This window comes from Microtus pennsylvanicus, chromosome 1 (assembly GCF_037038515.1).
Source record: "Microtus pennsylvanicus isolate mMicPen1 chromosome 1, mMicPen1.hap1, whole genome shotgun sequence".
Lineage (NCBI taxonomy): Eukaryota > Metazoa > Chordata > Mammalia > Rodentia > Cricetidae > Microtus > Microtus pennsylvanicus.
This window is the reverse complement of record NC_134579.1, coordinates 218,234,801-218,260,969: the sequence shown is the minus strand read 5'-3', so window position 1 is coordinate 218,260,969 and position 26,169 is coordinate 218,234,801. Positions and strand designations below refer to the sequence as shown.

The 26,169-nt window shown below is 49.9% G+C and overlaps 1 protein-coding gene across 1 annotated transcript in view; it reads right to left on the bottom strand.

Annotated features, from left to right (window-relative positions):
* The window catches only part of Kif25 (kinesin family member 25), a 32,723-nt gene that overhangs the window by 5,133 nt on the left and 1,421 nt on the right, over window positions 1-26,169 (bottom strand). The window contains exons 2-9 of the mRNA XM_075944296.1: window positions 25,758-25,861; window positions 21,573-21,661; window positions 19,646-19,682; window positions 13,559-13,626; window positions 13,229-13,342; window positions 9,101-9,175; window positions 4,209-4,358; window positions 300-476 (exon numbers count right to left, since the gene is read on the bottom strand). Of these exons, the coding sequence (XP_075800411.1) occupies window positions 300-476; window positions 4,209-4,358; window positions 9,101-9,175; window positions 13,229-13,342; window positions 13,559-13,626; window positions 19,646-19,682; window positions 21,573-21,661; window positions 25,758-25,861 (814 nt within the window). The remainder of the gene's footprint in view (window positions 1-299; window positions 477-4,208; window positions 4,359-9,100; window positions 9,176-13,228; window positions 13,343-13,558; window positions 13,627-19,645; window positions 19,683-21,572; window positions 21,662-25,757; window positions 25,862-26,169) is intronic.

Genomic DNA, 26,169 nt, shown 5'->3' with positions numbered 1-26,169 from the left:
CTGTAATTACAAACGCTCCGCAAATACAGTAGGGGGTTCAAGGCTAGCCTGGTCTATACAGTGAGTTCAAGGCTAGCCTGGTCTATACAGTGAGTTCAAGGCTAGCCTGGTCTATGCAGTGAGTTCAAGGCTAGCCTGGTCTATGCAGTGAGTTCAAGGCTAGCCTGGTCTATACAGTGAGTTCAAGGCTAGCACTCCGTGAACAGCTTCCTAGGTCAGCAGCACTGGCTCCAATCCACGCAGGGTTGGGAGTGTACTGCTGTAAGGTTAAGGACCTATCTTGTGGGGGTGCAACTCACCTGCAGGTCAGCTTGGGTCCCTCTGAACGTCCCTCCTGAGTTGTCACTGCCTGGCACTTAGCCCCAGACATCACTGTAGAACCGTCTTTGGCCAGAAGGTCAAAAATGTTGTTGTTATAAATTTCTACTATGGAAACATCAACCTTTGGGCTTCTTGAAGGGTTTTCTGACATGAGCCTGGGAGAAACACACGAATTCAGGAATCAAGGAAACTCAGTGGCTCCTCACAGAAAGTGTCATGAGAATGGCTCCTGAGGGCAGATGGCTGCAGACCCAGGAAGCACAAGGCAAGTTACCTATGAAAAATGGGGTGTGACCTCACTAGCAGCAGGGTCACCGGGGAGAGAAGACCTGGAATCCTGTGGGTGAAAGCTATCTTGAGAACAAAGCTACCTCATAGGAGCTGTCTGTCACCAGCTACCATAGCAACAGCGGCCTTTGGTATTGGGCACCCACCACGTGAAGAGCTGTGAGGGGCCTACACCTGCCCTTTGTCACTCACAGGTGCCCCAGCAGCTGCAGGCCATAGCTTCTGAGCAGCTGTCCCTCTCAAGGTTGGTTTATTTAAAGGCCTATTTGGTGAGGAGATGACTGGGCCATAGTTCCTGCTTTATATACAATCCATCCACTCGTGCTTCTTCTAACAGATGCCTTCTAGAGGCTGCCTAGGAACCACCTCAGGCTCACAGAAGGCAACTTCATGACTTACAGATAAAACAGCAAAGCCCAACATGCCAAAAGTGGCTACCAACACTTGCCTTTCTTCTTCCCTCCCCTATGTTCTCCCAGCTGCTACTCCAGGCTGGGATGGGATCTCAGGAACAGGGATCAAATGCACTGTTACTGGGCTTTGGGGGAGTCTTGGCTGCCCTGACACCCGAACATAGAGACAACTGGCCTTGACAACTGCATCTGCTCAGGAGGCTGTTCTGAGAACAGGGATGAGAGGGGCCGTCTGGAGGGATGCTTCAGGTCAAACAGCTAGACTGAGAACAGAGCGGTCATGTCCCTGTCCTACACAGGCTGGGAGACAGCATGGCATATACAGAACATGGCCTCACCTTTATCCCATTCCTTCCTCAGACTGTGTCTGAGTAGCAAATAAGAAAATAATACCTAGGATTTAATTCAAAAGACTTTCCCAAACACCACACAAGCTGTTGGCGAAAAGTCTACAAACTGCTGAAAACTATAGTCTGAAGACTTAGCACTCAGTGAGCATTTGATGGTGAGCTGTGAGTCCTGTCTCCCACAGTGTGGGCGCTGGGATGAAGTCTATGAGGGTACCAAGGGTAGATCTATGTGTTCCTACCACACACATATGTGTTCCTACCACACACCTATGTGTTCCTACCACACACATATGTGTTCCTACCACACACATCTATGTATTTCTGTGTTTCTGATCATTGCTTGACATGTAGGAAAATGTGGCATGTTTGTGTTGATAAAAATGACAAGGGAGACTAATTCAGAAGGATCAGTGCTACCAGCCAGGGTTAGAAGGGAGGGAGAAGGGTACAGGATAGACAGATACCCCAGAGAAACATTCTCTGACACCAGTCCGGTGTTGCAGTTCCATATGTGGGTAGAACAGACAGCTTGTGTATGTGGAAGTAACCCACACATACCCTGAACTGACTGCTCTCAAAGTCTAGTCTCGAGTGGGGAGGAAATAAAGAGCAGAACACTCTCCATATTTCAACTATGATTATCCTTGTGAATGAGGGAAGTCAGGCAAGGGGGCACTGGGTCCCAGTCCATCTCCCAACTAGAAGAAAAACTTCCAACTCTGCCAGGTTCGTTCTGATCCAGTCTGTCACTGTGCCCCAGGGAGGAGACTTCAGACAGGGCCAGATGCAAGGGCATGTTGCTCTAGAATGTCCCACAGAGGTTCGTGTCCCACAGAGCCTCGTGTGTTTGAACAGTTGGTCCTCGGCTGACAGAGCCATTCTGGAGGGTATTGCCTGGTTGGCAGATGGAGGCTAACAGGGTGGGCCTTGGGAATTATACCACAGCCCTGCTCTGGCCTAAGCTTCCTGCTTCCTGATGGGTGTCATGTGAAGTCATTACCAGTTCATGTAGTCCCAGTCACCATGCTTTTCCCCACCCTCTGAACCATGACCCCCAAATCAGTCCTTCTTCCCTTAAGTTGTCCCTGTCAATCTGTCGCAGGGCTGAGAAAGTAAATGAAACACACCCTCCAGGAGTGAGGGGCCTCAAACATTGCTCAGGAATGGGGCCCACTGTGATCTGATTTCTACATAGTCCCCTGAGTTTCCTAACAGCCAGCAGGACTTCCCAGGGCTCCTCGGTCCGAAGCCTTGGGATCCTTCTGGGCTTCTTTGCTGTCCTGATCACCGACTATAGTCTGAGTAGAGATGTGACCCATTGCATGCAAATGCCTGCTTTAGACTCAATGCACCCTAAAATGCAAGGTAAGGCCGAGGAACAGACAGACTAACCTTTAAGCAAGCACATGGCTCACGGGAGTGATAAAGTAAGGGTGTTTTGAAGAAAGGTTTCTCCATCTACAAAGATTCTGTTTCAGAATACTATTGCCAGATAAGAGGCAAGCCCGCAGGGGCAGAGCTTACCTATCAGGGAAACCCACTGCTGGATGTGTAGACAGGAAGCCTCCAGGAGCCGAGAACGTCTGCAGATCCTGGGTCCCTCAACCCTCAGTCACTAAGGTCAGTCCTGAGTCAGCTTGAGACAGACCCCGTGTCACTCAGACTGCCCTTGTTCTATCTCTAGCTTGCCCCGCTGGGAAGAGGCAGGACAACACAAGATGTCTCCAGCAGATGGCACGCACAAAGCAACCCACAGGCACTCTTTCCACATGGAGGGAAGTGTCTGGCTGAGACAACCCCCTGAAAAGGGTGCCCTCAAATTCTGGTATTTTCCAGCAAGTTAAAGACATGACGCCCTGTGGGTGTGGGTGCAGGTTCCGAGGAGCCCCTCTCACCCTCAAAGCTACATGTCTGAGATTTGCAGAGGGTCTGCCCCTGCAGCACAGTGACCCAGGCTGGCAAGTCTCCTGGAAACAGCCATCAACAGTGGAAACTTAGCAAGGATTTTGCAACATTCTTTCCAGAAGCAGTTAGTACATGCAAACTGATAAACACATCTGTTCATGTGCACAAATATTTAATGAACACTGGTTTGCACAGGCGGAGGTGGGAGTTCTTACGTCATTGTCTGGCTCTGGCGTTTAGGAGAAGGGCAACGCAACAAGAGGATCCCAGAAACGAAGCCACTGGCAGGGGTAGGAGCCCAAAGGAACTGGCCTCGCTGTTCTGTGGGGTTGCTGCCTGCAGGGTGTGGTCCCCAGGAGCCAGGAGCTCCACTAGAGACGTGCAAGGTCCAGCCTCAGGCCTAGGTAGAGCAGGAAAGTGGCCTCCCAAAGCACTCTGATGACAGCCACAGAAGCAGGTCACAAGGCTCACAATCCAGGCTGCCCACTAAGACTACTGAAGACCACCTTTGGGATTTTCTTTCTAGGATGACTTTGGCTGGTAAAATGATTAGCAGTAGCAGCTGGCACCCTCTGTGGATGTGCTAATGGAACAGGGGAGCCTCTGATGAGCCGATACACAGGAACGTCTGCCATAGCTGAAGCATAGGCTCCCTAGGTCCTCTCTCCCCAAACACAACCTTATCTACCCCCTCTCCTGCTAACTGTCTTACTCATAGCTTGCTCAGGAACTTCTTCCCCAACAACAGACCCCCCATGTAAACCCGTGGTGAGAACTGTGTCAAGAACACCCACAAGAGGATCTGCTGCTAGGGATGGTCCAACGGCCTCTGACAAGATGGTCCAACGACCCTGACACCTTCCAGCCCCGGCTTGTTCTCTCAGGACTCAGTGCCCACCAGCCTCCCCTGCGGTCTCACCACACGGTATACCTGAAGAGTTCCTCAGCTGCTCTGGGGATGATCCCCAAGTCGTCACGAGCACCCGATAGCAGCGCAGAGTCATCCTCAGAGTGGGGCCCCAGCATGGTGTAGCTTTTCCCACTTCCAGTCTGTCCGTATGCCATAATGCATACATTATACCTGAAATCAAAACCAATTTAGTCACAGACTATAAACAGAGTCTGGGGGTTTCTACCTAGGCACACACGTCAGTGCTCCTTGGAGAACCTCCCATTAAGCTAATCAGCTAACGTACCCCTCAGCAGGCCCTCGTCTCAGCCTCAGAGAGCCTTTCCCAGGGCTTGGCCCCTCTGCCAGCCTGTGGCTATTGTCAGCTTCTACCCTGTCAACTCCCAATGTGGTTGCAAGGTGGCTTTATATAAATTCATGGCCCTACATCAGGCTTGTCAGACCTGACTGGTGTAAAGCTTGCGCGGTTTCCTCGGAAGGGGTGCATAACGAATCCAGCACTGAACATTTAGTTATGCTCAGAACAGCCACTTCTTAAATATTCCCTCTTTTAGTTCATTTTATTTATTTACTTTGTGTACTGTCAGGGATGAGGCTGCTCCATGGTCTGTGTGTCATAGCACACGTGTGGAAGTCAGGAGTAGGGTTCACTCCATGGTCTGTGTGTCACAGCACACGTGTGGAGGTCAGGGGTGGTGCTGCTCCATGGTCTGTGTGTCACAGCACACGTGTGGAGGGCAGGGGTGGGGCTGCTCTATGGTCTGTGTGTCACAGCACACGTGTGGAGGGCAGGGGTCGCTCCATGGTCTGTGTGTCACACACACGTGTGGAGGTCAGGGGTCACTCCATGGTCTGTGTGTCACAGCACACGTGTGGAGGTCAGGGGTCACTCCATGGTCTGTGTGTCACAGCACACGTGTGGAGGTCAGGGGTCACTCCATGGTCTGTGTGTCACAGCACACGTGTGGAGGTCAGGGGTCACTCCATGGTCTGTGTGTCACAGCACACGTGTGGAGGTCAGGAGTCACTCCATGGTCTGTGTGTCACAGCACACGTGTGGAGGTCAGGGGTGGTGCTGCTCCATGGTCTGTGTGTCACAGCACACGTGTGGAGGGCAGGGGTGGGGCTGCTCTATGGTCTGTGTGTCACAGCACACGTGTGGAGGTCAGGGGTGGGGCTGCTCTATGGTCTGTGTGTCACAGCACACGTGTGGAGGTCAGGGGTGGGGCTGCTCTATGGTCTGTGTGTCACAGCACACGTGTGGAGGGCAGGGGTCACTCCATGGTCTGTGTGTCACAGCACACGTGTGGAGGTCAGGGGTGGGGTCGCTCCATGGTTTGTGTGTCACAGCACACGTGTGGAGGGCAGGGGTCACTCCATGGTCTGTGTGTCACAGCACACGTGTGGAGATCAGGGGTGGGGCTGCTCTATGGTCTGTGTGTCACAGCACACGTGTGGAGGGCAGGGGTCGCTCCATGGTCTGTGTGTCACAGCACACGTGTAAAGGTCAGGGGTCGCTCCATGGTCTGTGTGTCACAGCACACGTGTGGAGGTCAGGGTTCGCTCCATGGTCTGTGTGTCACAGCACACATGTAAAGGTCAGGGTTTGCTCCATGGTCTGTGTGTCACACACACGTATGGAGGGCAGGGGTGGGGCTGCTCTATGGTCTGTGTGTCACAGCACACGTGTGGAGGTCAGGGGTGGGGCTGCTCTATGGTCTGTGTGTCACAGCACACGTGTGGAGGTCAGGGGTGGGGCTGCTCTATGGTCTGTGTGTCACAGCACACGTGTGGAGGTCAGGGGTCACTCCATGGTCTGTGTGTCACAGCACACGTGTGGAGATCAGGGGTCACTCCATGGTCTGTGTGTCACAGCACACATGTGGAGGTCAGGGGTCGCTCCATGGTCTGTGTGTCACAGCACACATGTGGAGGGCAGGGGGCACCTTGCAGGAGCTGGTTCTCTCTTTCCACCATATGGGTTTAAAATTACATTTGAGTTTTCAGGTTGTCTTGACTGTAAGGAAGCATCCTGACCCTACTACCCAATGCGTACTGCAGATGTTACCAACAGCCTCTTGGAATCACCTGGTAATGTACTCCTCACCTTAGAAATTCTGACTCAGTTATCTCAACTCAGACATATCTGTTTAGCCTAGCCAGTTAAACAAGTAAGTGTCACTCTCTGATAAGTGGTTTTGGGAAAGCGTTCTGAAAGATGGACATTTGTGTCACCTCTGCAGCCACCGGAGAGAAAGCGGAACCCGAGGAGAACAGGGCGGGGCAGGTCTCTCAGCCACCAGGTGCTTCCATCTAGAGCTGTAAAGACTCAGTGTGGACCACATTCCACACGTCCACCACCATCCTGAGACCTTCCTAGGCACTGTCCCAAATGTGGTGGCTTTTGCTTGCTTGCAACCAGCAGGCAGGCTCATGGTGGGGCCAAGGCACTGGACATGTGGAGCTGAAGGAAGCCCGGTACTTGAAAAGACACCATGGGCTGGGTTTAAGATGGAAGAGCAAGTCTGGTAGGTGGTCTAGCCGCAATGCCCACTCCACTTAGTTAAAGGATGAACACGGACCAGAACCTCCCTGTCATTTCTGGTGAAGGGTCTATTTTGGACAGATGTAAAAACAGATCCGAAGCAGGAAATGCTTCCCAGATGAGGGAGGATTGGCCCGTGGACAAGGGCAGTGGAGAAGATGTGGGTGTCCCAAAGTGGACCTTCCTCTGCAGATTGCCAGGTCTCTGGCCACACAGCACCCTGGCTAAAAGCAACTCTGTGGTAATGGCAGCTTCTACTTTGCTAGGAAAGTCTTCTTCGGGAAGTTTGAGAGAGACTTCTCTACCAAAAGAGTTTCTTAGAATGCCCTCAGGTTCCGGGTCTTGGCTCAGAGAGTTGCAGTGTAGTCTCTGCCCCACAGCTCTGATGCCTGCCTGTAACCAGCAGCTGTGCTTTCCAAGATTAGAAGCTTGGTTCTTAAAGAAAACAGCTCCCAATCAGACACTGTTGCTCTCAATCACTTCTAAAGTGGTTAAGAATTTAAAAAGAACCTGGGTAGGATGTTCTGCAGATGCCTCTTAGGTCCACTTCATCTGTGATGTCATATATCCTAACATTTTCTTCTTTGTTTCTGGTCTGGATGGCCTGTCCACTGATAAGAGTGAGTTATTGAAGTCACTGACTGTTTCTGTGTTGGGGTTAATCTGAGTGTTTGTGCAAAGTGTTTGTATGAAGTTGGGTACATCCGAGCTTGGTGCATATGTTTACTATGTAATGTTCTCTTAGTGGACATCACATAGTGACCTTTATTTCTTCCAATGAGTTTTGGCTTCTAATTTGTCAGGTATTAGAATAACAAGATTTAACCAGATTGTGATGGTACATGCCTTTAATCCCAGCACTCATGAGCAGGCAGCTCTCTGAGTTCGAGGCCAGCCTGGTCTACGGAGGGAGTTTCAGGACAGCCAGGGCTACACAGAGAAACTCTTCCTTGAAGAACCAAAGGGGGAAAAAGTATAGCAACACTTGCTTGCTTCCTGGTTCTGTTTGCTTGGAATACTTTTTTCCATCTTTTACCCCAGGGTGCTATCTGTCCTTGAAGGTGGGGCAGCATCAACAACAGAAACATCTCCTCTTTTCAATAAGCTAGCTTGCTTTTTTTGGATGAGGAATTGAAGTTATTAACATTCAAGGCCATTATTAAAAATTATTGCCCTTTCATTGTGTGGTGTTTGTTTTCTTAGGCCTACTCTGCCTAACAACCATGCAGGCACCACTTGTTTTCCACTTGTGGGTTTGCTCATCCTTCGGTCTGGCACTAGACACTCCTTCCAGGAGTCTCTGTAGGGTTGGCTTGCTGTTCATAAATTCCTTTAGCCTGCTTTTGTTGTGGAGTATTTTTCTTTCTCCTTCAACTAGGACAGACAGTGTTGCAGGGCATAGCAAGTAGCCTGGGCTGGCATCTGTGGTCTCTTCACTGTTCCAATGCCTCTTGGCTTTTAAAGTTTCCATTGGAAAGTCAGTTGTGGCCTTAAACAGGACATGTATACCACCCCTCGAAGGCTCAGGGGACACACTGGGAGAGAAGACAAAAAGAATGGAAGAGTTTGAAGATGGGGGTGGGGCTGTGAGCTGTTAACCTTCTGAGCATGGCATCCATTACAATCACATATTCACGGCAACTACAGTCGCCTACAGCAGGTCTACACGAGACTGTACCTTTCAGCCAGCAGCAGACATGAGAGAGGCTCACTGGGCCCTGGGCCCTACCCTCTCTGCTGAACTACTGGTTACTGGTGGATTCAGGGGCAGGCTGAGTCCTTGTCTTCGGCTGTGGGCCCAATGCTAAGTCCACCAGCTCCATTGGCTAGTTCCAAACCTACTGCTATACAGATGGACCCGGTTAAACTCAGCAGATCACACACAAACAACATTAACGTGAGACAGAGACTTAGGAAATAGGTGCTAACAGAGGTAAGGGGCAGTGTGGAGCAAGATTGATCAGGATGTAGTGAGTGCGTGTGTGTGCGTGTGTGTGTGAGTGTGTGTGTGTACGCACGTGTGCACGTGCACACCTGTGTGAGATGTCAGGTTTAATTAGTAAAGACAAGATAAGATGAATCTGGACGACTCTACAGCCTCACGTGGTGAAGAAAGCTGCTCCTCCAGGCTGACAGCGAGTATGGTGGCTGCAGAACAGCTCGGAGCCCAGGGGCTCACCTGATGCTTGTCCTCACTCTGCTCTGCTCCAGACAGAGTCTCCACTGACAGACACGGAGTCACACCGGGGCACCATCAGCTCTCCTGCCACTCTCCCAGCCCCTGAAGTTCCAGCCATCCTATGGCCAGAATGAGGGGCCTTATGTTTAAATGCACTGTGGCCCTGGCCTTCGGAATATCTGAACTCACCCATCCAGAAGGGATATGAGGAGGGGGCGCACATCTCCAAACACCGCTGCCTGAGGTTCTGCTGGGCCGTACACTCTGGGAGTAAAGAGAGCGCCATGTTAAAGAGGCAAAGCACCAACGCAAACACAGAGCTCTGGGGAGAGAACGTCCTACAGCTCCCCATATGGAATGCTGTCAGACAAGAGTCAGATGAGAGCTTGCCATCTACAGAGCTTGCCGTCTATAGAGCTTGCCGTCTATAGAGCCTGCTGTCTATAGAGCCTGCCGTCTACAGAGCTGCTGTCTACAGAGCCTGCCATGTACAGAGCTGCTGTCTATAGAGCCTGGTGTCTACAGAGCCTGCCATCTATAGAACTTGCTGTCTACAGAGCCTGCCGTCTATAGAGCCTGCTGTCTATAGAGCTGCTGTCTACAGAGCCTGGTGTCTATAGAGCTGCCGTCTACAGAGCCTGCTGTCTACAGAGCCTGGTGTCTATAGAGCTGTCGTCTATAGAGCCTGCTGTCTACAGAGCCTGGTGTCTATAGAGCTGCCGTCTACAGAGCCTGCTGTCTACAGAGCCTGCTGTCTATAGAGCCTGCCGTCTACAGAGCCTGCCGTCTATAGAGCCTGCCGTCTACAGAGCCTGCTGTCTATAGAGCTGCTGTCTACAGAGCTGCTGTCTACAGAGCTGCTGTCTATAGAGCCTGCTGTCTACAGAGCCTGCTGTCTACAGAGCTGCTGTCTATAGAGCCTGCTGTCTACAGAGCCTGCTGTCATCTATAGAGCCAGCTGTCTACAGAGCCTGCTGTCTATAGAGCCTGCTGTCTATAGAGCTGCTGTCTATAGAGCTGCTGTCTATAGAGCCTGCTGTCTATAGAGCCTGCTGTCTATAGATCCTGCTGTCTATAGAGCCTGCTGTCTATAGAGCCTGCTGTCGTCTATAGAGCCTGCTGTCTATAGAGCCTGCTGTCTATAGAGCTGCTGTCTATAGAGCCTGCTGTCTATAGAGCCTGCTGTCTATAGAGCTGCTGTCTATAGAGCCTGCTGTCGTCTATAGAGCCTGCTGTCTACAGAGCCTGCTGTCTATAGAGCCTGCTGTCTATAGAGCCTGCTGTCTATAGAGCGTGCTGTCTACAGAGCCTGCTGTCTATAGAGCCTGCTGTCTATAGATCCTGCTGTCTATAGAGCCTGCTGTCTATAGAGCCTGCTGTCGTCTATAGAGCCTGCTGTCTATAGATCCTGCTGTCTATAGAGCCTGCTGTCTATAGAGCCTGCTGTCTATAGAGCCTGCTGTCTATAGAGCCTGCTGTCTACAGAGCCTGCTGTCTATAGAGCTGCTGTCTATAGAGCCTGCTGTCTATAGAGCTGCTGTCTATAGAGCCTGCTGTCTATAGAGCCTGCTGTCTATAGAGCTGCTGTCTACAGAGCCTGCTGTCGTCTATAGAGCCTGCTGTCTACAGAGCCTGCTGTCTATAGAGCCTGCTGTCTATAGAGCCTGCTGTCTATAGAGCCTGCTGTCTATAGAGCCTGCTGTCTACAGAGCTGCTGTCTATAGAGCTGCTGTCTATAGAGCTGCTGTCTACAGAGCCTGCTGTCTACAGAGCTGCTGTCTATAGAGCTGCTGTCTATAGAGCTGCTGTCTACAGAGCCTGCTGTCTATAGAGCCTGCTGTCTATAGAGCCTGCTGTCGTCTATAGAGCCTGTCGTCTATAGAGCCTGCTGTCTATAGAGCCTGCTGTCTATAGAGCTGCTGTCTATAGAGCCTGCTGTCTACAGAACCTGCCGTCTACAGAGCCTGCCGTCTATAGAGCTGCCGTCTACAGAGCTGCTGTCTTTAGAGCCTGCAGTCTACAGAGCTGCCGTCTACAGAGCCTGCCGTCTACAGAGCCTGCCGTCTATAGAGCCTGCCGTCTACAGAGCCTGCCGTCTATAGAGCCTGCCGTCTATAGAGCCTGCCGTCTACAGAGCCTGCCGTCTATAGAGCCTGCCGTCTACAGAGCTGCCGTCTATAGAGCCTGCCGTCTACAGAGCCTGCCGTCTACAGAGCCTGCCGTCTATAGAGCCTGCCGTCTACAGAGCTGCCGTCTACAGAGCCTGCCGTCTATAGAGCTGCCGTCTACAGAGCTGCTGTCTATAGAGCCTGCTGTCTACAGAGCCTGGTGTCTATAGAGCCTGCCGTCTACAGAGCCTGCCGTCTATAGAGCCTGCCGTCTACAGAGCTGCCGTCTACAGAGCCTGCCGTCTACAGAGCCTGCCGTCTACAGAGCCTGCCGTCTATAGAGCTGCCGTCTACAGAGCTGCCGTCTATAGAGCCTGCTGTCTACAGAGCCTGGTGTCTATATAGCCTGCTGTCTATAGAGCTGCTGTCTACAGAGCCTGCTGTCTATAGAGCCTGCTGTCTACAGAGCCTGCTGTCTACAGAGCCTGCTGTCTACAGAGCCTGCTGTCTACAGAGCCTGCTGTCTATAGAGCCTGCTGTCTACAGAGCCTGCTGTCTATAGAGCCTGCTGTCTACAGAGCCTGCTGTCTATAGAGCTGTCGTCTATAGAGCCTGCTGTCTATAGAGCCTGCTGTCTATAGAGCTGCTGTCTATAGAGCCTGCTGTCTATAGAGCCTGCCGTCTATAGAGCCTGCCGTCTACAGAGCCTGCCGTCTATAGAGCCTGCCGTCTATAGAGCCTGCTGTCTATAGAGCCTGCTGTCTATAGAGCCTGCTGTCTATAGAGCTGCTGTCTATAGAGCCTGCTGTCGTCTATAGAGCCTGCTGTCTACAGAGCCTGCTGTCTATAGAGCCTGCTGTCTATAGAGCTGCTGTCTATAGAGCCTGCCGTCTATAGAGCCTGCCGTCTATAGAGCCTGCCGTCTACAGAGCCTGCTGTCTATAGAGCCTGCTGTCTATAGAGCCTGCTGTCTATAGAGCCTGCTGTCTACAGAGCCTGCTGTCTATAGAGCTGCTGTCTATAGAGCCTGCTGTCGTCTATAGAGCCTGCTGTCTATAGAGCTGTCGTCTATAGAGCTGCTGTCTATAGAGCTGCTGTCTATAGAGCCTGCCGTCTATAGAGCCTGCTGTCTACAGAGCCTGCTGTCTATAGAGCCTGCTGTCTATAGAGCCTGCCGTCTATAGAGCCTGCCGTCTATAGAGCCTGCTGTCTATAGAGCCTGCTGTCTATAGAGCTGCTGTCTACAGAGCCTGCTGTCTATAGAGCCTGCTGTCTATAGAGCCTGCTGTCTATAGAGCTGCTGTCTACAGAGCTGCTGTCTATAGAGCCTGCTGTCTACAGAGCTGCTGTCTATAGAGCTGCTGTCTACAGAGCTGCTGTCTACAGAGCTGCTCTCTATAGAGCCTGCTGTCTATAGAGCCTGCCGTCTACAGAGCCTGCCGTCTATAGAGCCTGCTGTCTACAGAGCCTGCCGTCTATAGAGCCTGCTGTCTATAGAGCCTGCTGTCTATAGAGCTGCTGTCTACAGAGCTGCCGTCTACAGAGCCTGCCGTCTATAGAGCCTGCTGTCTACAGAGCCTGCCGTCTATAGAGCCTGCTGTCTATAGAGCCTGCTGTCTATAGAGCCTGCTGTCTATAGAGCCTGCTGTTGTCTATAGAACCTGCTGTCGTCTATAGAGCCTGCTGTCTATAGAGCCTGCTGTTGTCTATAGAGCCTGCTGTCTGTAGAACCTGCTGTCTACAGAGCTGCTGTCTACAGAGCCTGCTGTCTATAGAGCCTGCCATCTGCTGCTTCTCAAGCTGGCAGGGGTTAAAGGAGAGCAACGGCAAGCTGCTCACATTACATTAGGGTGTGGGGAGAGCAGGGGTGTGGAAGGAGGGCAGACCCTTGGAAACAGACAATCCTTGGTTTGGGCTCTTTTATCCTGTGCCCTGGCCTTGTGACTGGAAGGGCCACAAGGTCCATGGCAACTCTGTGGAAGCTCTGTTGGTCCTGTCCCCTCTAGACAGAGGTTCTCGACCTGTGAGATATGACCCCTGGGGTTTCAAATGGCCTTTTCACAGGGGTTGCCTAAGGTCATCAAAAAACACAGTCATTACAGTCCATAATAGTAGCAAAATTACAGTTATGGAGTAGAAATAAAATAATATTATGGTTGGGGTGGAAGGGGTCACCACAACATGAGGAGCTGAATTAAAGGGTTGCGACGTTAGGAAGGTTGTGAACGGCTGCTCTAGAAGCTTCTTGATTGGGGGCTCCATCCTCTCGCTCACTTGCTCGTTGGTCCTGAGGGGCAGGCTGGCAGAACCTGGGTATCTCCAGCTATGGGGGAGGAAGAGGCCCGGTGGGGCTGTAAGCAGAGCCTAGGCACTTGGGTTCCATCTGTCCTGTCTTGCCTGGGGGATACCATGTCATTGAGCCCCATGGCTACTCACTGTTACCCTGACAAAGATGAGGCCCACATCTTCCTAAGCCCTATGGAGCTGGTGCATCTGGACACTGAACCCAGCTCTGTACTTCCCCTTGAGATGCTCTCACCTTTCAAAGGTGTAGGTCTTCTCAGCAGGAGGGCGGCCAGGAAGTACACACCTCACCAGGACTGTTTCCTAACAGAAGAAAAACAGAGCAGCAGACACAGGCAGGCCTCCGTTAATCAGACAGGTCAAGGCTAGCGAGTGCCGCCCAAGGCAACTCCAGCCTCTGCTTGTCTCCCTCTGCAGCTTTCCCTGGAACACAGATCTGGCTGTGAGGGAACAATGCTGGTAATAGAGACAGCAGCCAGATGGCCCCTGGGAAGGGGCATTTGATACCTGGCCCTTCAGAGATGGGGTCTGCTGATCCCTGACATGACAGCAAGGCTGTAGCTGTGGGGTCCAAGGAGCCCATCCTGCTGAGGGTATAGACATCTCAGATGGGGCCCAGGTCCCCGTGAGGCCAGGCAGTCACATTACATAATCACATCTAATACAGGTGAACTGCCTAGTCTTAAGCCAAACTTTAGGTCTTTTTGAAGGGAGGGAGCTGAAGAGAGGGTCTGTGTAGGCCAAGCTGGCCTCAAACCTCAGACAATCTTTCTGCCTTTGCCTCCTCAGGTCTCCTTTCACTCACAGCCTATGAAGAGAAGCCAAGGCATTCCAGGGGGAGAAAAAGGCAATAGCTTCCTCCAGCTAAAGACAAGCCTGGGTTGTTCTTAGCCCTAACACAAATATGAATTCACAAATAAACAGGGGAGTGGAGAAAAATAAACAATAGAGTCAGGGAGACAATCTGCGGACATCTGACTCTCCACCTGAAGGGTAAGACCGGGTGGGGGAGATGCTTCCAGAATAATGTATAAGGGGAGCTGGTGGACGGGTTCCAAGGGGAGAAGGGTTGGCACACAGACTGACTTTCTGATCCAAGCTCAATCCCTGGGCCCCATGCAAAGGTGGAAAGAAAACTGTGCCGAGTTCACACACACAGACACACACACAAATAAAGTTCTTAAAGAAAAATTTCATAGTATGTATGGAGATATACGTATACATCCATGTGAAAAGTGATGCCTGTTTTGGGAGCAGAGCTTTAAGCTACAGGACCAGCAGCTCTTCACTCTAGACATGGTCATTTGTTATTGTCTACGGCTAAAGGATCCGTGGAGGCAGCAGGAGTACATTGTGCTCCATCCAGTCACCGTCATGGCTCCCTGACAACCCCCCCACCTCCTCACACACACATAGGGACATCAGCAGGTGTGCCATGATGGCTCCCCTGCCCCCCACCCCCGCACACACACATAGGGACATCAGCAGGTGCGCCATGATAGCTCCCCTGCCCCCACCCCTGCACACAGTGACATCAGCAGGCACCCAGGGCATCTTCAACTATCTCTGCCGTCAGGGCAACACCACAGGCATCCCAGCCATGTAGGCGTGGTGGGTTACATTACAAAAGTACTGTCAAACGATGGCCTTTGGCAACTCATCTGAGAGTAGACGAACTCTGATTGGGCCCACAGAGTCTCTGGACTTGGTCTCTCCTGCCTGCAGTTTCTGCCCTGTTCAGTGTTGTCATGGCTGGCACTCTCCTGTCCTCATACCAGCACCTTGGGCATTCCACACATCACCAGTTAAAGGAGGTAGCAGGTACCTGAAGGAGTGACAAGGAAAGTCATTTCCTGCCAGGCCACTGAGGCCTTGCTTTGAGTCCCTAGGTCAGGCAGTAACTTCAGCCAAGATTCAGGAGCACAGACAGGGTGGGCCAGTCCACAGGACAAGGCTGTGCAGGAGAGGCAGAGCTGGGGTGACAGTCTGTCCTGTCACAGGACTATCAAATGCCACAGTGGCCTGTGGAGTCACGTGCAAACTTGCACATCTAGGCGGTGGTGTCATCAGGGTGCCATTTCTGGGAGCCCCTCTCATAGAGTCCACACACTGTGTAGCCATGGCAACCCTACCAGCTGTGCCCCTACATACTGTGGTCTATCCCTGAATGGCTCTTAATTCTCTTCCCATCGAGCAGACGCCCCGAAGAAACAAGGGCTGTAGTGTTTTTTTTCTAAGATCAGCCTCACGGCTTCCCCACAGGCTCTCACTGTCCTCCACTGACCTTTACCTCACTGTGGCAGGACATTTTTACCGTCAGCCACAAGTGACTCCAAGGCCCCAGCCTGACACATACTCAACTATCCTCAAGTGCTTGAGCTTTAACCCTAAAGAAAAACAAGTGAAAATGTTAAGGTTTACAATGTCTGTCCCAAACCCTGAGGGACACTATGTTTGGAACACAAACATCCATGAAAGCTCCCCAGTACCCAGAAGGCTCTTGACCACGTGGAACCACGTGGAACCACGTGGAGCCATGTGGAGCCATGTGGAACCATGTAGAACCATGTGGAACCATGTAGAACCATGTAGAATGTTATTCCACAATGGATGCCATGCACAGCAGCGGACACTATCCCAAGAACAATGCTCAATTTTTAGCAAGACAGTTTAAATGCTCTTGCCTGCCTGTGCTCCAAATCTCCCCTTTCACATAACTAAATGTCCCTTATTCACATAAACCAGTGACTTCTGTTGGCTATTTAAATAGGTTTTATTTGGTTTTTTGCCCCAATTTTCACACCCTGGTCCCCTGCAGTATAGAGCTCGTCTGGATGGGAGTCACCAGGGTGACCATGGCCCTTTTCCCAACTGGGGCCATGAGAGTCTCTGGACTCACCTGCAAGGAAGCACTTATGCACACACACACACACACACACACACAGACATACATACAGACAAACACGTGCACGCACACACACAGGTATGGGGACCAAAACTATGTAGGACAGCTTATTCAAAGTGTCATAGGAATTTAGGAATCCAAGTCAGTGGCAGGAAGAACCTCCACTGCAGTCAACTGGTGTTTGTTGCAAAGCCAACAAGCTGTTCTCCTGAGTCTTTCAAGTAAGAGGTAGATCAAACAAAAAGTGTAAACAAGCAAGCTGTAGGGTTCTCCAGGACAAGGGCAGCCATGTGAATCTGTTCTTATTTACAGGGTAAGTCGAGAGGTGCTAGGCACTGAGATCACAGGGAGCCAACAGAAACTCAAACTCTTCAGGTTTTAGGAATAAAAATATCACGAAAGCCAAGAGATGCAAGGCCATGAACCAACCACTCACTCACTCACTCAGCAGATAAGATTACATGCAGTCCTAACATGCAGACCTACTTATTAAACAGTTTGCATTCTGCTGATATGTCTTAAACACAACCCAAAATGCTACAATCAAAGGAAATATCTTACTTTATTGAGTAAGACTTGAAAACACTATGACCTCCGAAGTGATGAGTGGAATTTGGGCAGGGTCCTGGGAGGTCTGCTAAGGGGTGGTAGAATAAAGAAGCAACACAATCTGATTTCCCCACCAGCTGGAAGAAACCTGCCCAAGGACGTGTTTTTCTCAGTGGATAATTCATGAGGGTTGACCAGAAGGCTGCAGGCTAGAAAGGCTAGAGTAAGTGCTGTTTAGCCACTGGTACTCTGAGAGCTCACCTAAGGAATGAGAGAAAAGGCTAGCAACTTGAGAATGGGATGTCTTTGTATGGGGATGGGGCTATTGCTTATTTTTGTTTGTTGCTTTTTTGAGACACAGTGTCACTATGTAGCTCCAGGTGTCCTGGAACTCACCATGTGGTGCAGGCTGATGTGGAACTCACAGAGATCTACATGCCTCTGCCTTCCAAGTGGTGGGATTAATGATGTATACCACGGCAATCAGCTGTGGAATGTCTTTAAACCCAAGTCCTGGAGTCTTTTTTTCATAAGTCTCCTTTGGCTTGCCTTAGCAATGCTGGTGCTTGAGGCACAAGGTGTGTGGGACAGAACAAAATATACTTTGGGGGCGGATGAGAGGGATCAGAAGTTAAAAGAGCTTGCTGCCAAACTGACAATCTGAGATCTATCCCTGGAACCCATGTCAAGCTGGGAGGAGAGAAGCAACTCCTGCAAGCTGTCCTCTGACATCTGCATATGTCACATACAAAACAAATAAATGTAATAAAGATGGCTTTAAAGAAAAGAATTGACAGTGTTAGTACCAAGACCCTGCATTAAACATTTAGCCCACTCAATCTTGTATTCTTTTTTTTTTTAAGATTTATTTTATTTTGTACACAGCATTTTGCCTGCATGTATGCCTCCAGGCCAGAAGAGGGCACCAGATCTCGTTACAGATGGTTGAGAGCCAACATGTGTTTGCTGGGAATTGAACTCAGGACCTCTGGAAGAGCAGCCAGTGCTCTTAACTGCTGAGCCATCTCTCCAGCCCTCAATCTTGTATTCTTGCACACACATACTTCTCTTTTTTTTGGCCCAGTCTAAACTGAAAACAAAAACCATCTCAATCTACTTGTAAAGCTACCAAGTGTTTCCTCAAAGGACAAGGACTCTTAAAACACAATCAACATCTCACTCATCATACCTTGTGAGGTAAGTGCTACTTGAAGAGTGGCTGAGCTCGCCTGCTTTCTGTCGCTAGGACGAAAATAACGGAAGCGGGTAACGCACCAAGAACTTTGTTTGGATCAGTTTTGTTGTTCAAAGATGAGGTGACCTTGGTGGCTTAACCTTTGTCATAATTCTGCATCACATCATAGTTGGCGTGTGTGCCTGAAAGATCTCATGGTAGGATGAGAAGGGAGAGCCATTCGGGAACAGTTTGTCCCTTTTTATAGCAACCAATTCTTGCTACATAGGCTCCCTCTAGAAGTGACCTAATCACCTTGCAGTAAGCACCATCTTTGTGTGTGGGGTGTGTGTGTGTGGGGTGTGTGTGTGTGTGTGTGTGTCGCATGAGTGTGTAAGCATGAAGAGATCAAATGAAGACATTAGGTACCTTGGTTCATCACTTTCTTCCTTACTACCTTGAGAAAGGGTCTCCCAGAAGCACAGGCTACGAGAATATGCTTGTGTCCCACTGCACACCTATGCTGAGATTATAGCACACTCATACCTGGTTGGTGCTAAGGGTTCATGCTTGCCTGAAAGTGCTCTTACCCACTGAGCCATCTTCCCTGCTCCAGGCCCCGTCTCTTAAAGACTCTACCCATTCCCAATATGCCATTCTGGGACCAAGCTTCCAGCACAAGATCCTTTGGGGGATGTTCATATTCAAACCATGCCAGTTACAGAACTTGCCATCCCAAGCATGCCACTTTGACAGAAGGGTGACTTCTCATTAAAGGCACCTGAGAACAGAGGGCACAAGGACATCTGACCTTTCTTTCCTCATAAAATTTAGAGATGGAAGTCCCCGATCTCTCTTCAAATTTGGAGATGGATACCCCACATAAGGGTGGTTTTCTCACTGAAGGGAGGTCAGACTTGGGTAAGCAGCTTTTATATGTCATAATATCATACCATACCATATCATATCATATTATTGACTCATGGTCTAGGAAATCATTTATGTTTTTCTAAGTTCCCAATACTCTTTACAACTGTGTCTGAGAAAGCCACAAGGAAACCACTGTGTAACTGGAGTCGTATATTATAGTCTCTCCCTCTTCTACACTATCTTTTTTTTATAATACATATTTATTTGTTAGGAGGCTCTAGGTTCTGGTGTAAAGGTAATCAGTGTATCTGAAACAGCGAGGAGCTTAGAAGCTTTAGCATCACCTTGTATTTCAGTTGACTTTAGTCCCGCCCTGAGATCCATTTTCAGCCCAGCATCTCTCGCAGTGCGTTCCGCATGCTGAGTCATGGTCATTATCTGTGAGACCTCCTTTATCATGGATACAAGGGGCCCAGTACAGTCACCTAGGATTCCCCCAACCCATGAGCACAATACATGTCCAGCCATTACTACCACGAAGTCTGTCTGTAGATAAACCAAGATATCTGAGGAGATTAAGAAAGAGTCAGGCCTACTTCAAATTCAGAATTGTAAAGTCCATAGTTTACTTCATTGCTTTCATATTTTCTCATGACCAAAATCTTAGCACTTGCTTTCTTGGTCTTTTGAATCAGAGGCCAACACTGGTCAGCATGGCACAAAGAATGAAACCAACGCATGCCCCTTCTATAGGGAGCCCAGGACGCAGGGATGTGACGCGGCAATGCCAGCATCTCTGATGTCATTCACTAGGAACTACTTACGTCATTAACAGCATGGACCACTTCTCCAGGGGTAGGGCTGCAGAGACAAGACAGCGGTTGTCAGAGCGCTATTGTAGGCCACTTCTTCCTGACACCCAATCTCTACGTACTGGCTATCTTCTTACATCTGCTGCTCTATTTCTACACTGTTTGCTGGGCTCTGGGTACTCTCCCCTGATGCTCGGTTCCTGAACCTCTGCTATACACCCCACCTTTCCTTTCACATCCCCACCTTCTGCGTGTGATCCACGCAATAGGTGACCCCCCCCCCGCCACATACCAGTTTTAGGACAGGAATGATAAAGGAAAGAAATGTCAGACTGTGTGCCTACAGGAGCTCAATGCCTACAAGAACCAGTAACCTGAAAAATCAGTATGTTTCAAAACAAAAATTGAAGGAGAATAAGCAATCAGAGAGTCAGTGGAGGTTCTGACCTAGGAGGGAAAGGGACAGCCTAGTGACCCAGCCACACTGGGAACGTCTGCATCGGAACTATTTGGCATTTCGTCTGGAGTGTGGTTTGCAGTGAGGTGACTGAGAAAGCGCTTCTGATTGACTCAGTTTGCACCATTTAGACCAAAGATATCTGGGGGGGGGTGACTTCTATACCCTACAGATGGGCACAGCTGGACAGTGTAACAGAAGCAAGCCAGTGAACAGGATCTGAAAGACACCTTCAGGAGAGCTCACTGCTCTTCAGAACCAAGTTTCACAGGACACCGCTCTTCAGAACTAAGCCTCAAAGGACACGGCTCTTCAGAACTAAGCCTCACAGGACACGGCTCTTCAGAACCAAGTTTCACAGGACACAGCTCTTCAGAACTAAGTCTCACAGGACACGGCTCTTCAGAACTAAGTCTCACACGACACAGCTCTTCTCCAGCCACAGCTTTGGACAAACAGCCATGGCTAGTGTTGTGAAAGCATCTTATGTTCCATGGCTAGCAGAATGGAAGACTTGAGAAGAAAAGATCTCTGCCATCACTAAGAACAGAGACAATATTTGGGTCTTGGCCATATTGCTTCAAGATGTGTGTTTGAATCCTGGCACCCATACTAGCCAGTCCAGGGCTTGCATATCTATAACACGTTAGCGACAGGATAGGAGGATGCCTGGGGCTCGCTGGGAGCCAGCCAAGATGAAAAGTCAAGCTCCAAGCTCAAGGGGAAACGCTACCTCAAAAGAACACGACGAGGAATGACAGAGGAGGATACCCAGCACCTTGTACATGTGCAACACACACACAGAGATGGCATGTGTCACACTAGGAGTGTGTAATAGAAACAGAAAAGTCTCAACTGTTAGGGAATGGGACAACAGGATCCAATGCATGGAGCAGGCCAGGGAGTCAACGCCCACTGCAGACCCAAGGAGACCAGCCTAGCCCAGGGATAGGAGACAAAGAAATGAGAGGATAGGAGCAGACATGGAAGGAAGGAGGCTTTTCAGGAGAGTGGGACATGGCACATGGGACACGGGGCACAGGACATGTCCTGTTGAGCTCAGTCAGCAAGCACTCATTTAGTTTTACACTTACTCCTGTAAGTCAAAAGTATCAACTATCACGACTTGACATTCCTTATCCTTGATGAGAGAAGTCTCTAGAAGGAAGGATGAAGGCATGTCCCCTTTGGAACAACCTGAAGGGAAGGCTAGATGGGGTGGGACCCTGCTACTGGACAGGACAGAGACAGCCCAATGGATAAGCTTGTGCAGACAGATATTCTGGTCACATTGAAAGCTGCTCTCCCTGGGTCTGCCCTGTATCATCAACACGGAGAGCCATCCCAAAAGACAGCTTCACCTAGGTGTCAGGAGCTGCTCCGAGCACACGGCTGGGAGCACAGGGGCATGCAATTCCTGCCACTATCTGAAGCCTTTCTCTTCCCTTGGGTTGGGATAGACAGAAAGGGAAAGTCTATTACCAGTTCTGGGAAGTCGGACCAACCAGCTCCTCATCAACCGACACAAAGGGACGAATGCGACAGTGGACTCGGATGTTCCCTTTCAGCTCCTACAACAACAAAGAACTCTCAACAACACAGCAGCTGGCTCTGCAGCAGGCTGCCCTGACCTCTGAAGTTTCCCACAGGGTCGCCAGCTCAGTGCTACTCAAGAGTTTTTTTATTCAACCTTAACAGATTTGTTCCTTAAGTAGCCACAAAAATCCATTTCCTGATATCAAGAACTAACTCTCTCAGGCATTTTAGGAGGAATTTCAAGAATTTGGCTTGTGGTTTGTGCCCTGACCCTTCAGGGGATCATCCAGATGACAATATGATCTACTACCTAGAACACAACAAAATGAAGTGACCTGTGCTCACAGCACACAGCCTCCTCCAGGTCTTTGACACCTGGGGGATTGCCTTGAAGCATTCCATCCATCTTCTACAAGGTACCCAAAGCATCCTAGGCTCAGCTGTGACATCACGGCTTTCTAGCCATTCACTCAGTTCAGTCCCATTGCTGTCCCAAGGTACCTGGAGCCCGCAGAATCTGGCTTGTTTCTTTCTTCCGATGGAACCACTGCAGTTCCTAACCCAGCAGGCCTCCAGTTAGCACAGCCCTTGGAGCCCTCCCTGGCTTGCCAGCTTTGACTCACATAGCTGACTCAGGCTGGAAACAACCAGCCAGACCCAACAAACCTGGTAACCAGGCATCCTGTAACCAAAAGACTGGATTCCCTTCAGATAGCCTTGGTTCCACCCCTCCCTCCCCCCCCCACAGAAAAACACTCAGGGAAATGCGAGGACCATTAGTACACCAGTAACTGTGGTAGGAAAGACTCACATGGAAAAGCAGCCCTGGAATGCTTCAACAAGGTACGACTAGGGGGTAGGCAAATGAGAGAACAGGGAGCGGAGGTGGGACCCAACCAACCCATACATACAGAGTATAGGTACCACCCTAGAAAGGGGGTAGGGAGGATGGGATGGTCAACACTTGGGCAGAGGAGTCCAGCAGTCAAGATGCTACAACTAAAGCAGAAACCATTGCCTGCATTTGTCTGGAAGTCATCAAGGTGGCCTAATGATATCCATAGCTTGTGGGATAATCTTTTTGTACACTGTGGAGATGTATCTCAGCCTAAGGCGCCTTCTGATTGGTTTAATAAAGAGCAGAATGAACAATAGCTCGGCGTGAGAGACTAGGTGGGACCTCCAGGAAGAGAGGAATTTGGGGAGAATCTGAGGCACTGGGGATTTTGCCAGAGAGACACACAGGGAGTCAGACGTACACATGGAGGAGAGTAAAGAGCCACATGACAGAGAGGAGATGAATATAAATGGCTAATTTAAGTCTTAAGGGGTAGTTGTAAACAAACCTAAGCTAAGACCATGCTTTTATAATTAATAAGAAGTCGCTGTGCCGTTATTTGTGAGCTGGCAATACAAAGAAAGTCTGATTACAATAGTTACTCAAACATGACCTCACTCTCAGAACCTGTGTGGACTCAGAGTGCATCGTCGCTGTGGGAACCCTATGCTCTTCCGCATGTCACCTACGCCTGTCTGGCTTCCTGTATCTAAAGCAGGCTCAGCCCATCAACACTGTCTCATCCTTTTCAATTTTCTGTCATCCTCAGCTATGGGAAGTTTGCCTTCTCACACCAAAGGCATCAGGAAAATGAGGATACACAAAGCCATGGCAGAGCCTAGTGGGTATTCGTGAACACTGCAGAGAGCCCTCTGCACACGGGCTCTCTTCTCTCGTGAGCTCTCTGGCTGGGTACTGAGGAGATCAGTGGGTGGTATACTTCAGCCAGCTGGTCAGCACATCTGGAACCTGTCTGTCTGTATGGCATACAGTACTGCCCCAAATACTTACAAGTAGGCTCTGTGCACCTGCCCAGGTCTTTAGGACCTGGAGAGAAGTGGGAATGCCTTGTTTTCATGAGCTCTTGTTGGATTCTCCAGGGAGGGGGATGGTGTGGAAAATCCTTCTGAATATGTGTTGCTTTTATTGATTAATGAATAAAGAAACTGCCTTGGCCTGTGATAGGGCAGAGTAGAGCTAGGTGGAGAAAATTAAACTGAATGCTGGGAGTATTTGATTGAAAGTGAGACCCCAGCCCTCTAACACCCCTATATCCAAGGAGTCTGGGATGAATGATTGGAAGCGTCACCCCAGCCCCTGGCCTGGGAGTTACTTTGGTCTGGATTCCAACTCCCAGCCTGTCAAGCGCTGACCCCTTCCCAGGGAGGGCCAGGACCACGTGGTCTCCAGGGTTGTGTGGGCTCCTCTCCCCGCTGTGCTGTCTCACTCCAGCAGAGTGCTGCATTTATTAAACACGGGCATTTTAATTTGGCCTAATCTGGTTTAATTGGAGTTATTTGCGTTGGTGGAGCGGCTTTTCTTAAGATTAAACCAAACAGGGAGAAAGAAGGCCGAGTCATGAGACACCATGGAGCCTCCAGAGGAGAAAAACACAAGCTGCCAGCTGGAACCTGGCCAGTAGGCCATGAGCCTTGTGGTAAAATATAAAATAATAGGAAAGGGTTAACCAAAGACATAAGAGCTAGCTAGCAATATGCTTAAGTGATTGGCCAAGCAGTGATTTAAATAACATAGTTTCTGAGTGGTTATTTTGAGTCTGGGCAGCCAGGAACAAACAAATGGCCTCCTACAACAGGGGGACTTTTTCTTTAAGAACCAGCAGTGCTGTGAAGATCAAAATGTGTGTGTGTGTGTGTGTGTGTGTGTGTGTGTGCGCGTGTGCATGTACATGTGCACACATACTTGTTTTTTTGATGTGGGATTTTCCTCTGTATGCTATAAATATGTTTTATTACCATTGGTTATTAAAGAAACTATTTTGGCCAATGGCGTAGTAGATAAAGCCAGGCGAGAAATCTGAACAGAGATATATATAGAGAGGAAGTAGGCAGAGTCAGAGAGATGCCATGTAGCTGCTGAAGCAGAAAGATGCCAGCCACCGGCCAGAACCTTACTGGTAGGCCACAGCCTCACGGTGATAAACAGATGAATAGAAATTGGTTAATTTAAGATGTAAGTGTTAGCTAGAAATATGCCTAGTCATTGGCTGAACAGTATTGTGATTAATAGAGTTTCTGTGTGATTATTTGGGTCTGAGCAGCTGGAAAATGAACAAGCAGTCTCCACCTACATTTTTGTTGTTTTAGTCTGCTTTTCTTTTTAAGAGAAAGGAAGAGAACGTAAAATTGGGTAGGTAGGAAGGTAGGGAGGACCTGAGAGGGTTTGGGAAAGGGGAAAAACATGATCAGAAATATGATACAGGAAAAGAAACTTTCAATAAAAAAAAGTGATTCTAAAAAAGAGAAAATTCCTTAAAATACTTTAGCCAAGGCTTGTTCCACAAGTACCCAGAAACTATCCTCTAAGGCCAGCGTTCTAAGCACTGAAACAGGTAAGCAGATGGTTCTCAAGGACTGTGGAAGTCCAGGAGAGCTGTGTCACCAGAGGCTGGCACATAGGCTCTGGGAAATTAGTAACTGAGGTTCAGAGGCACTAAAGGAAAACACACCATGGAAGTCACCTTTGAAAAGTTGGCCAGATGAACGACAGACCTTAGCTGTTCGTGTTAGTGTGTGGAGGCCTGAGTTTGATCTGCTGGTCTTACGCCTCTTGGGAAGGCAAGAGATCCTTGCATCCTCCTCTGTGGTTGAGGGAGGCAGAGCAAGACTTTGAGGGAGGAAGCTATTTGTGAGACCCCAGGGACCCTGAGGTTCTGGGGTTCTTATATCCTGAAAAAGTTACCCCCTACTCACCTGTCCCACACCTCATCGGCTTAACTGTCAGTCTCAGGTGTTGCCAATGTGATCATATTACCGAAAGAGACCACAGCTACGGGTGCTCTTAACCCCAATACTCTGGTGAACCTCTTTCCCTCCATCACTGCTTCTTGGCTGAGCAGAGTGGCCAGTGGTGGAGAGGATGCTTGATCCTGACCGACAATTTCTGGCTTTCTCTCACGTCCTCTGCCCTACCTTGGGCTGTGACTCCTGCCCCCAGGCGTTCCTATGGGATTCTAGCAATTTTGGTCAGCTGTCACTCAGGTGAGGCCTCACGCTAATCCTTGGGCATATTCTGAGTTGCTGAACCACTGTGCTGGCAATGCAGGCACTCACCACCAGGCTGTTATGGAGGGTCCTCCTCCTCTGCTGCTCCAAGCGGTAGCGTGACTCCAGTTCCTGCAAGCACTGCTGTAGGTGTGTAGCCTCTGACTGAGAAGCTGCAGGGACAGGTTACCCCCAGGTTACAGTTTGGTTCTCAGGAGGAGACTCTGTGGTCTCCTAGCCAGGAAAAGTTTAAATCATAAGGAGGTTGGTGTGGTGTGTGTGTGGGGGGTGCTGTGGGCCACAGTGGGTTCTCCAGCTGAGGTTCTGGGTGCTCAATGCTCATGGTAACTAGTGATTCTCAAGGAGTCCTGGTCTAATGACCACCCACTGGGGGCTGACAAGTTATAAAGGTTTCCATGAGGTGGCCCCCTCTGTGTGGGACAAGGACACGTGGCAGAAGTTGGGCTGACTTCTGGCTCTT